A 13,359-nucleotide genomic window follows, 5' to 3' on the forward strand; every position below is an offset into this window, starting at 1 on the left:
ACGGCATTGTATGGCACTGGGCTATGTGAAATGTCACATCTACTGCATGTGACAGCAGCTTATGCAGCAAACACATGTATATATTTCAAGCAAATGACCATGCCTGAAAATCAGGATAGAGCAGTCTTTAGTGGGGTCACAGGGTCTACAGTCAGTCAAGTGGTTCATCCAATTCTGGTTTGGGGGTTTGCCATTGTCAGGCAGTGATTGGTCCTACCAGAGTGTGAAGATCCGACTCATTGTAGTTGGGGATTGGGCCATGGTCAGTCTTGCAGGCGAAAAGCATTCAATCAGGGATGACAGGTTGGTCAGTTGGGAAGGAGTCCAGGGGATGGGGCTAATTTCTCCTGCAATGAGACTAAGGGATAGAAGAGAATGGAAGATCAGTTGGTCATAATGTAGGAGCAGGAGAGGTGGCAAGTATCCCCAGTGAGCAAGTAGGAAGTGCAGAGGGCCGGAAGGATCAGTAGTTGGGAGGATGAGGTGGACGAGAACTGTTGTTGAGTTGACATGAAGTATGTGATAGCGAGAGTTGCAGGTCATAATTGAGAGGTGTGTGTTGTGCTAGAGTTGTGAGAGTGGTAGCCTTGAGAATGTGAGGCAGCATAGGGATGCTGGAGGCATTTACCCTTGCAGAATGCAGGAAGATCATTCACTTTCTTCCCACACTTTTGGGCATTCCTTTTAATCAAGGACACAGCACTGACCCAGGCCGCTTATGGGTACATGCCATCTGTGTTTCATTGTGTGGCCTCCTGTGATGGTCAGCAGGATAAAAGGAACACCATCCTTTCCATCACCTCCGGGTCTCTGTCTTCAAAGTGAGTGCAGGCTTTCCTTTCTGGACCGTGCCCTCAATGATAATAGTCGGGTCTACAGTATCTTACATGGTGCTTAGCAGCTGGGCTTTAAAATGTGACACCAGTAGCATCAACATTGCAAGTTCCAGGCAGTGTCAATCATTCTTGCTTCTCCTGCCAAGCAACTGAATAGGAAAGATGTCAAGAAACCTGGTTACATAATCAATGAGACAAAGACTAGAAGATTGCATGAGATAAGTAACTGAGAGCCATGTAAGACTATGCAAGTACAGGTGGGAAAGTCCTGCTTATTGTATCTTAAGTGATTTTGGAGAATTTAAATTCAATCTCAACATTCAAACTGCTTCTTATGCATGCTTTTGATGTTGGTGGGGGGAACAGATCCTTCAAACAGGAGTGAATTAATACTCACTTGAAAAGGTATGGGTTATTTAGGGATAGTCAGCATTCTTTGTCAGACGGAGGTCACGTCTAACAAATTTGTTAGAATTTTTTGAAAATATGATCGGGGTGTGGATGAGGGAAGTTCAGTTGATGATGTTTATATAGATTTTTAGCAAAACTTAACAAGGTCCCACATGGGAGACTGATTGAGAAGGTTAAAGCACATGAAATGGAGGGAAACTTAGCAAGATGGATCAAAAACTGTCTTAGTAACAAGACACAAAGGATAGTGGTAGAAGGGTGTTCGAGTGACTGGAGGCCGGTATCCAGTGGGTGTACCATAAGGATCAGTAGTGGGACCCTTATTGTTTGTTATATACATAAATCATAAGATGTAGGGGAACGTGAAGCAAATTTGTAGAATATACCAAGATTGGTAGAGTGGTTAATAACGAAGAGGATGGTTGTGGGTTACACGAAGATATAGATAGAGTGGTCAGATGGCTGAGCAATGGCAGATGGTATTTAACCCTGATAAGTGAGAGATGACGTACTTTCGAAGAAAAAAAACAGGGAGTGGCGGGTTGGGGGAGTATTTAATGAATGGCAAGACACTGGATTGCTTAGCAGAACAGAGGAATCTTTGGGTTATTATTCATAGATCCCCGAAGTTGGCAGAGCAAGTGAATAGCATAGATAAAAAGGCATATGGGACATGCTTTCATCAGTCATGGCATAGAGTATAAAAGAAAGGAGATAATGCTGAAGTTGTACAGAGTGCTGGTCAGGCCACAACTGGAGTACTGTGTGCAGCTTGGGTCACCTCACTCTAGGAAGGATGCAATAGCACTAGATGGACAGAGAAAGTTCACCAGGATCTTGCTTGGGATGAAGAAACTGAGGGAGACCAGATAGGCTTGGATTGTTTTCTTTAGAGCAGAGAAGACTGAGGGGGGAATGACTGAGGTGAAAAGGATTACGAAGGGTATGGACAAGATGAAGAGAGAGCAGTTGTTCCCCTTGCTTAAGGGGTCAAGCATGAGAGGGCATAGTTTTAGGTAAGGGGCAGGAGATACAGAGGGGAATTTGCGGAAAAAAAACTTTTTCACTCAGCGGACGATGGGAATCTGGAATGCAAGCTGGAAACCTTAGAAAACTTAAGAAAATTTTTGGATGGGTACTTCAGATATCATAACATTTAAGGGTGTGGGACAAGTGCAGGAAATTAGGATTAGCACACTTTTAGTGGCAGTTGTCAGTGCAGGCTCGATGGGCTAAAGGGCCTTTTCTGTGTTCTATGAATCTTGATATGTGGCAGGAAATGGGCTAATCTTTAAAAAAAAATCTGTGAACACTCGGCGGGGGCGGTCCTTTCAAATATGAAGTGAAACCTAGAACTGAACAACAGGCATGACTGTCACTGAAAACAAATTCACCCAAACGACTGATCAAGTTTCCTACTGTAATCTTAACCTTTACTACAAAGGTCCTGTGAAATTGACCTTGGGCAATATCACCAACATCTGCAATTGATACAGCACATTCAACATGGCTATGATATCCCAATATCTTTCAAAAGAATGGAATTAAATAAAATTTGACATAAAATTGCAAGGGGAGATGAAGCAGATAGAGAGCTAGATTTTAATGAGTATCATAAAGGAGGAAGGAAAAATAAAGAGACAGAAATGTTTGGGGAGACTTTCAGTATTCAAGGTTTTGGCAGATGAAGCCACCAATGGTGAAATGAACAAAATCAAGTGGATATAATAACAGATATCTGAGATTTGTAGCACATTATAGGGATAAGGAGGAGAAAGTCATCGAGAGACTTGAAAACATGGATAAGAATTTTAAAATGGAGGCACTGCTTAATCACGATCCAGGATTCTATTTGATAAAACTGGATATGCATTGGTCACTTTGACATACAACAGCATGAATGGCCTCTCCTTACTTTTGAGAGACAAGTACTTTCTATTTAGAAACTTTACTAAAGGGGTATAATTGCAAACATATCACTCTACACCTTTGACTTATTTGAACAAGTAGTAACGTTTTAGAGTTTTGGGATACTGACCTGGATGTATTTATTCAGACAGATGCACAGAAATTGAAGCATACAAATGGTCTGAACCAATCAAACTGATTCCTTTATCTGACATGCAACATGCCTTTTCTTATACAATTTCCTTCCCCTCTCCTGTGTTGTGGAAATTAAAGATGATTTTGTAAAGAGGGGTCCCAACAGGAGAAAGATGACACCCTGTAAGATAGTGCAGTGATGCATGCACTTTTAACATCCGAAGTGTCCACATTAGCAGAAATGACAAGACAGGAACCTTCTACATCCTAAGGTCTGTATTAGCTGTCAGAGCAGAGTATAAACGGATCCCCGTAGACAAGATAAGAGAAAGAGCTAGCATGGAAGATTTCCAGCATATGTATTATATAAGAATGAGATGCAAACAATATATACATACAATCACAGGGATATAGAGACTGACAACTTTATACATCAAACAGATTCGGGTCAGATCCTAAACAAAGCAGACAGAATTCTGTTTAGCCAGTCTAAGACTGGGTTTGTTTGAATAAACTCAGAAGTTAATGTGCAAATTGAGTCCTCCCATTGTCTTTGTAAGGAGAATAACCACAATGCCTGTCTGTCTTTGCCTAAAAACAGAACATATTTAACTTTTGCTAGTCCTGATAATATGTCATCGACCTGCAATGTTAACTGTTTCTCATTCTATAGGTTTCACTAGATTTGCTGAGCATTTCCATTTTGAAATTTCAGATTTCCACCATCTGCATTATTTTCCTTTTGTTCCAAGTAAACTGTTGGTTTGTAAAACCTTAAATTATAATGCAGACAATTGTGAGGATCTTAGTTTCATTGAATACAATGAATTTTAACAAGGAGTTTATACTGCAACAATTTTTTTTCAAAGATTCTTTTGAGGTAAAAAAAAAAAATACCCTCCCTGGTGGTCTATTAGTTAGGTTTTAGCACTCTCGTCGCCATGGCTCGGATTTGATTTCTGGTCAAGGAATCCTGAATGGACAGCACGGTGGCTCAGTAGTTAAAGCTGCTGCCTCATAGCGACAGGGACGCGGGTTCAATTCCAGCCTTGGGTGACTCCCTGTGTCCGCATGGATTTCTTCCAGGTGCTCCGGTTTCCTCCCAAAGACGTGCAGATTAGATGTACTGGCCACGGGAAATGGCCCCATAATGTCCAGGGATGTGCATGCTAGATGGTTTAGCCATGGTAAATGTAAGGTACAGGAATAGGGTGGGATGCTGTTTGGAGGGTCACTGTTGACTCTGTCCGCACTGTAGGGATTCTATGAACATTTCTACAAATCTCTCAGTTAATTCAGTAGGCATTGGTGGTTGAATACAAATCATTTGGGCAGTTCAAGTTGCTATGGAAACTTTTCCGTGAGGCTGTAGTCTAGCACTATGGATAACGATAGTGAAAGCTCCAATATTTTTTTCATTGCAAAGCTGACCAGATACCTTACTGGTCTTATCACCTGCTATTGAAGTGTGTTGAAAGGATTTGCAGGTTTATATTTAACCTATTTGGTTGCATTATGAACACACTTTCCTTGGTCATCAACTCCTGAAGTAAGACAGAGCTTTGGATTTAAAGGCAGGCGCAGTGCACCACAAGACCTCCCCAACTGCGAATTAGGCAATGTTAAAAGATATAGCTCCCTGCAACTCAGGCAACATGTGCATACTGCCACAACATAACTGACTACACCCAATTCAGTGGAATTATAACAGCACTGCAGAATGGTCAACAACGCAGTCATTCTGTGAAACATAAACAGGTAAATCATTTTACTGAACATTGGGAATATCTTTTGAGCAGATAGTCTGGAAATTGAATTATTGCCTTCTGACTGTGGAAATCATTTGAAATTACATTGGATACATTTCCTGTATTTTGCACAACAGTCTTTTGGAGCAATTATAACGCATTAAACATTAGTATAACAGGCAATTCAACACATTATACTGAAGCATTCAAAATTAATATTTAAAACTATTTTTAATGATTCACCCTGATGGCAGTATTAACTAATCTTTACTCTGTACTATGACATGACTAAGCCCTACTTCCACATGCAATAAATCCATAAAGTGACAAAATTATGAAATGTGATCATTAACATGTATGTCTTTTACAGATCCTGACAGGACAAAGAGCTATAAACAAAAGAGATAAGGGGGCATTTTAAAAAGAAATGATTTTAGCAGTTAACTCTTCACACCAAATCAAACCATTCAATCTTCAAGAATGGGCCTGTGACCTTTAACTTAAAGTGTATATTTTTTAATCTTGTAACAATTACTACTTGTTTAATGCTCCATTATAACTATTTCTAATATGCAGTAGTTCTGAAATGTGAATTGATATCCACTAGTTAAACCTAATAGACATTTGAGCAACAAAATACCTCAACTCTCAGGATAAAAGCCAGGATATTGCCAGGAAATTCAGATTTGATAATGCTTGCCTTCAAAGATTATGATATTCTTTGGGATATGGAGGAAGTTAAATAATAAATAGGAAAGGAACAAAAGTCAATGTTTACACTAAGATCAAATTAACATACAAACACTTCATAGTATTGGAAAAAAAAAATACTCGATATAAAATAGTTCCAACTATATAGGGACAAATATATAGGTTATACTTCTGTATGACAACTGCATCAAATTCAATGGACTTAAAATTATATTCAACTGGTATTTTACCATTCAAAGCTGTAAAATTCATTGACAATCACTTGTGAGATTGTCAATTCTAATGATGAGTGTGCCATTTGTTTCAGTGTTTAAGAAATTATGTAATTCCTTTAACAGCACTCTGCAATACTAAATCAGCTTCATGTTTGACTTCTGCAGCAAAAGGCCCAAGAGATTGTCCCAGAAAAGGCCAGGGCTTCTAAGAACTGCAAGAACATGACACTTCATTATGAAAAAAGCAATTAAAGCACAACTTTTCCACAGGTTTCTTTTCGCAAGAGACAATTCTACTTGCCTGAATGCAAAGAAAGGCAGCTCTCAGTAACACTATGACATTACGCTGCATCATAAACATAATTAATTAGCTTCAGTATCTCAATCTTTGATTGCAGAATCTCTATCACAAAACGAAATTTAAAAATAAAACAAAAGTACAAAAAAAAATTGCTGTTCCAGGATTGTATTATTCCACCTCAGTAATGTAAGATTGATGGCAAAGACAACCTTTCATAAAGGACCCATGTAAAATCTCCGGCAGAATTTAAACTGTTGAATTTTGTTGTGCTTATAAGCAGGTATGCGAAACATACCTGATAACGCAAATTAATTCTGGTTTACACTAGACCAGCATTGGCAATGCACAAAGCAAGAAAAATCACACAAAGATTAGTTGATTAAGGCAATTTACAGCTGTAATACACAAACTAGCTGATTTAGCTGATCTTAATAAATGCACCTGTTAGAATTGGTTTCTGGTTCTGACCATATTCTCAATTAGCTTTCAATAGGGCATTCATGCTTAAGCTTTTAACTATTTCTAGTTGATGCCTCAGGATGTCATGCATGAGTTTTTTTGGACCACGCATTTTTCTAGTAACCTTCATTTGCTCTTTCAGATTCCTTTTTCCCATCTATTTGCATTCCAATATTCTCCCGTACTCCGAATGGCTCTCACAAATGGGCCTCACCGCTGTTTCTTGCTTGCAAACGTTGTAGGCAAGTAGTATTAGGGCAAGTCAATGTAAAGTAAGCTGCGGGTAAGCACCGAATCGTGTGGATACAAACATCGGTACAATACAGATCATACCAATGTAACATAAAAGATACACCACTGGGCGCTAAGGCCAGGAGACAATAGGCTACACAAGGTTGACATGTCAGATGGAGTAGATAAAGATTGTGGCCTGTCAGCACTGAAACGAGGGTGCGGGGGGATGCTGAGCCTCGAAAACGTGAAAGAAAAGCTGGCATTAAGCAGTCCATTATTTGTCAGGTCAAATATAAAAACAACAAGGAGCACTAATTAGTTACTGTGTGAAAAAAATTGTACATGCTAATTAACATCCCACTTTAATACAGATTTTTTTGACAGACAATAATAAATACAAGAAATTTCTTCGTGGAGTTATATGAAAAACAAGATTCTGTGGTATTTTAAATTGTTATTAACTGCAAAGTTAATGCAAATCACACCAACCTTTCCAAATTAGATTTTTAAGCATTACAATAAGTTATCAGCAACAATTTATTCCAGGACTCTTGACATCCATTATTACTTACATAAACCGATGACAGATAATGTAGTGATAATGAATGAGCAGCACTTGGGAGTCTTTTTTAAAACTGAAAAAGCTCTTTGAAGAACTGTCTTTCTGGTAGAAAATACTGACAAGTAATGTGCAACCCACAATCAAATGATTCTTATCACATCAAATGCTGGCTAGCATCTCAATGAATGAATTCCCATATTAAGAATTACAATAGGACTTACGGACAGAGGTACAAAAAGGATGGAAACACTTCAAAATCCTACAATCTTAGAGTCATTTATGACACAGAAAGTGGACGTGTGACCAATCAGGTCTATGCTGGCTCTCTATGGCACAACCCAGCCAGTTTTAGTGCTTCACTCTCTTCTGTTCAGTAATTTATCAATCTATTTTGCGTAAAGTAGAACAGTGATGAAAATAAATTAAACTGAAGAAATTAAAGAATCGATATCAGATCAGCAAAAGTTGAATGCTGATACAATAATGGATAAAAGAAATGGAAATGGCTTCTTCTTCCATGTCTTCAAGGTCATCCCTAGCTTGTCCAAAAGACCCATGTTAGTTTAGCTCCCTTCTACTTCCACAGATTTGCTGCCTCTCATTAATATTGTATGCATGCACAAATTTATTTTCCATATATATGCCAACTCCTCCAGCCCTCCCCCTCTCTCTCTCTCTCTATACCAACATTCACAGCCCCATGACTACTGTGTTAAGGGCTAACCAAAATCTTATAGTACTTAAAGATTATGGCTATGTTAGAGAACTGATTCTAATAAATATTTAAATTATGTCCTGTATATCAAAGGCTAATTAGAAAAAGAGAGCAATGGCCCTATAACTGGCTCCTGGGAAACACCAATTTATACTTCCCTCCAGTGTGAACAATAATTCATTTCTCCTTATTTTCTGTCCCTTAGCCAATTTGACATCCACACTTTCAAAGCCCCATAAATCCAAATAACTACAAACTTGCTAACAAATCTATGAGCACTTCAATATAAAAGTAGTAATTGACTAAATGGAAAAGAAAATCAAATACTAGTATAAAACAGGCTGCTCTTTAACTACTGGCCCATTTTGCGCTACGGCCATTCATCTACTTAAGCTCCTACTTTAGTTATCACCACAAGTTGACAACTTATGGGGACACAGCTACCTGCATAATGCATTGTGTTTCATATGTCATAACATGGCTGGCCTTTAGAACAGTACATTCTTGGATTTACCATAAACAACACTACAGGTAATTTGAAGGGTCTAGGCCCGAAACGTCAGCTTTCCTACTCCTCTGATGCTGCTTGGCCTGCTGTGTTGATCCAGCTCCACACCTTGTTATCTACAGGTAATTTGTTGTTTTCGATGTACAAAATATAGCAAGGACCCAGAGGACTAATTCACTACACGAAGAACAACATGAGTATTAAGTTAGTGAGTATTGAGAATATCTTCAAAGGAAGCTTAGATTAAAAAGTGCACTGATGAATAGTGGTGTCATATATATCCAGGTTATGAAATTGTTTTATCAACTGACAGCACTATACATTTACATGAGTGGAAAGCAGATATCATCCTTATCTTCTTAAAGATTCATCTACTAAAATCAGTCGCATACATGTGTAGGAGTTACAGAAGAGTTTTTCAAGTTAATTAATAAAATTTAAAGCACTGTCACTTCACAGGCTAAGATAGTAAATAGTCAATGCTCTTAAATGCGTCAAGATTAATGAGATCACAGGTCCATGAACAAAACGTGCTACTCAATCTCTGCCCATACTCAACTTAAATACTTATATGATTACAATTTGTAAATATTTTTTCGTGCATAATGGAACATGTAATGCACAAGCCCAAATCACAGACTACAAATTCTGTTGATTTGCTGGAAATGTTGGATGCATTGATTTAAATTGGCGTAAGTTTCAACTAATATTAAAAGAAATCTTGCCTTCACATTAAAGAGGGGACATCTTAAAGCAGAGACTAACCAAGAAGTATTAATGTAGTTCTACAACATTCACCTGGTATGTATCCCAGAGTCGGATGGTGCATCTGAGAGGCAGCTCCCTCATCAGCAAGTTATTCATCCACCGGAATGCAAACTGCAGGTACTCTACTTCATATTTTCTGAAGTGAACGTGCACTTGTTCTGTGGGGGGAAAGAAATGTTTGCAGCAGTTAGCACATGAAGTTCGCCTTCAACCATAAAAAAATTTCTCATCACCCATTTGGTAAGTGCAGAGTGCAGCTGGGTCATGGAGCAGCAGGTAACTGGTTCAATCACACACCAAGGCCAGATTGGCTAATTTCAATCAAATATGGCACAAGGAGTGTTACAAATGTTTTTCACATCTGCGGCTAGGGAATGAAGTTTGTTTAGATTTACAACAATGACTTCAATCTAGCACTGCTAAAATGTGGACATTTTGAGTACATACTCTGCTCAGATGTGCTGCTTCCTGATGCTGAATATCTTGTCAATATTCAATGGGAAATTTGCACAGGAACTTTGTAACTGTGTCACTCCAGGAGACAATAACAACACTTTATTTCTATGTGCTTTTTGTCAAAAATATTTTTGAGAAGAGTTATGTTGATTCTCCATTTGAGGCGGATTCAACTGGAAATTTGAGTTGGCTTCAACTAGGTGTCAACAGTTCCTGTCTGAAATGGGCGAGAACCACATTAAAGCATCTAAATTAGCACCCAAATCACTGGTTTAAAAAGTAGTCCCCAACGTGACACAATCTCAGTAAAAGTATATCATACCATACGTTTTCTACTGCAGTAAAACATTTACCTTATGGAGTTCACTAGAGATCCTGTTCCCTCACGATTTCAGGAGGTTGGTTGTTTGCAATTTTATGAAATTAAATCTGACAGATTTCTTGGATGGAATCAAAGCTTGGCATATTGGTGAGTTTTTTTTATGAAACAGAAACCAACATTCATGGAGAGATAGATAATAAATAGAACACTGCTTTTGAACCTTTATTTTTAAAAATATGTGTCATACTGCTCAAAGCCTGCTCCACTGGCAATTATAAGGAATGAAATATTTCGACAATTTGCCACTTCAGTTACTGGATGAAAACAATACAATGTTCACATTCGATAGCTGTGGAGGCAACTGCAAATTGAATCAGGCATCTCTTCAAGGTTCAGATAAAATTGAATCTACTCTCCACTCACAGCAGTAAATTGCAATTTTGTCAAGTGTATGAGGCTTTTCATAGTGCTGAACCAGCAATCACAATAGGGAGGTTCCAGACATAGTGAAAGCAGTATTATTCTTAACACCGGTATATGCGCTTAAAATAAAATCATTTTTTTTCCCCTGGTCTTATATTAGTTTTGGGCATAAGTTGTATGATAGACATGCGTGACATATGTAATCAATTCAACTTCATTGCTTGCTTTCTCTCGAAACCAAATTTTTTATCACCTCCCAAAGGGTTAATAAGCAGAACAGGCTTTTCTTCATAATTCAATCCAGCAACCACCAATTCTTTTTGGAACAATTGATAAATAATATTTCCACTGTTGTTAACACAGTGACAGCAGCACTGATTTTTTTTTTTAAACCCTTCTCCCAGTAACTGCAGATTTTAGCAATCACCTTAAAAATTTACTTCCTGGAATTCAAAAAAAGTCTTCATTTGAAATATATGAACAGACTTAAAGGGTGTAAATGAAAATTGAATTTGCAGTTTTTCTTCCCCCACTGAAAACAAATCACATGTAAGCACAGCTGACATTTAGTCCAATGATAAATTCCAGTAAAAGTCACATAATTATATTTAATTAATGCATTAATATCCACTTCGTTTAATGGATATTTGTAAATTATGCCAACTCCAAGAAAGAAGGTGATTTGTTAACCCCTTAACTCCACAGGAATTTCAACCTGGAACTTAATTTCCTTAAAATTCGGTTAATAGCATGTGTCAATTCTACAACCTCCAACTGAAAATAAAACCTCAAACTGCAACGTTGGTATCAGAAGCTACCAGAGAAGTGGCATTGAAATTTGGATATCAGAATAGAACACAACACAAATAAATATACAATGACATCATAGTGAATGTTAATTTTAAAATGTTGGCACTAAACAGACAAAGCAAAATCGGAGCCTTGTGATACTGAACATGCTATACAGTGTGACTGGTTGTCAAACTGCGGGGGATGGCAATAATCAACTTGAAGGAACAAATTGTTTATTGAAAAATTAAACCTGACAGATTTATTTAACCCGAGAAGCAATATATTCTTCTTTACATTGTATAACCAGTTACTTTACACAGTCTAGTTGTACTCTATACTAGATAACATTGGTTTTCAAGACAAAATGTATTTTGCTTTGGGAGGTTTAAAAAAAAATCTCAGGCAGCAGTGAATGGCTTTGGAATAAACAGCTACAGCAAAGCTAATAAATAACAACCCTATATCAGTTCAAGCTAGTGATGGAATGATTCTCTGCAACAGGGTAACATTTGTTGTATTGACTACTGCAGTGTCCAGACACTTTTACATAGCCACTGCTGGAGTCTGGAGTCTGTAATACAATGACACTCAACCACAGCGTAACTTGTCAGCAAAGTTATTATCCTTTTTTCATGCTGGGGGTTCTATAAAGCTACAGTATTCTTCTGGAATCATTAAAGTTAATAATATGGCAAATATAAATTGCATAAACTGCACTTACATTTACTAATCAAATAATCAAAACACTACAATTGAAAGTTATGTTAATCTGCGACTGATGTTAGCTAAAAAATAACCTGTATGTATAACAGATTTTAATCTGCAATTTTTTAACATGGGTGTTGAGCATTATGTTTTAAATAAGGCACATTCTTCTACCAAAAAGAGGGGGAATTTATTTCAAATATGTTACAGTAATTCAGACACATTCTTATATAGCAACACAGTGTAGAGCTGGAGCAGCACAGCAGGTCAGGCAGCATCAGAGGGGCAGGAAAGTTGAAGTTTCAGATCAGGAACCTTCTTCAGAAATGGGGAGGGAAGGGAGCTGGGAAATAAATAGAGAGAAGGGGTGGGGCTGGGGAAGGTAGGTGGGATGGTGATAGTTGAGTGCAGGTAGGGAGTGGTGGGGATTGGTCAGTGAGGTGGGAGAAGCGGATAGGTGGGAGAGAAGACAGACAGGTAGTGTCAGGTCAAGGAGGCAGGCCACAGCCTCCAACCTCAACATTCTCCCCAGCCCCCACAGCCTTCAACCTCAACATTCTCTGCCACCCTGCACTTGTATCCCATGCAGATGGTCTAAAAGTCCTCTGTTTCTTCCTCTCCCATAGGCCCAACCATTCCCCCTTCATCTGACACCCTCATCCACTTAACAGAACTTGTCCTTACCCTTCGCAACTTCTCCTTTAACTCCTCCCACTTCCTACAGACTATGGGTGTGGCCATGGGCACTCGCATGGGCCCAAGCTATGCCTGCCTCTTCGTAGGATATGTGAAACAGTCCCTCTCCCGCTGTTACACTGGCACTAACCCCCTCTGCTACATTGACGACTGTATTGGCGCCGCCTTGTGCTCCCACGAGGAGCTTGAACGGTTCATCAACTTTACTAACACCTTTTACTCAAATTCACCTGGACCATCTCCGATACCTCCCTCTCTTTTCTGGACCTCTCTGTCTCCATCTCTGGTGACCACCTCGAAACTGATGTCTATTTCAAGGTGCAGATAACAAGGTGCAGAGCTGGTTGAACACAGCAGGCCAAGCAGCATGAGAGGAGCAGGAAAGCTGACGTTTCGGGCCTAGACCCTTCTTCAGAAATAACAAGGTGCAGAGCTGGATAACACAGCAGGCCAA

General features: G+C 38.7%; 1 protein-coding gene across 4 annotated transcripts in view; it reads right to left on the reverse strand.

Moving 5' to 3' along the window:
* The window catches only part of tbc1d22b (TBC1 domain family, member 22B), a 1,108,217-nt gene that overhangs the window by 80,645 nt on the left and 1,014,213 nt on the right, over window positions 1-13,359 (reverse strand). For all 4 annotated transcript variants that reach the window (XM_048611941.1, XM_048611940.1, XM_048611939.1 and 1 more), the window contains one exon: window positions 9,542-9,669. In XM_048611941.1, coding sequence (XP_048467898.1) covers window positions 9,542-9,669 — 128 coding nt within the window. The remainder of the gene's footprint in view (window positions 1-9,541; window positions 9,670-13,359) is intronic.

The sequence above is a fragment of the Rhincodon typus genome, chromosome 25 (genome assembly GCF_021869965.1).
Source record: "Rhincodon typus isolate 14 chromosome 25, sRhiTyp1.1, whole genome shotgun sequence".
NCBI lineage: Eukaryota > Metazoa > Chordata > Chondrichthyes > Orectolobiformes > Rhincodontidae > Rhincodon > Rhincodon typus.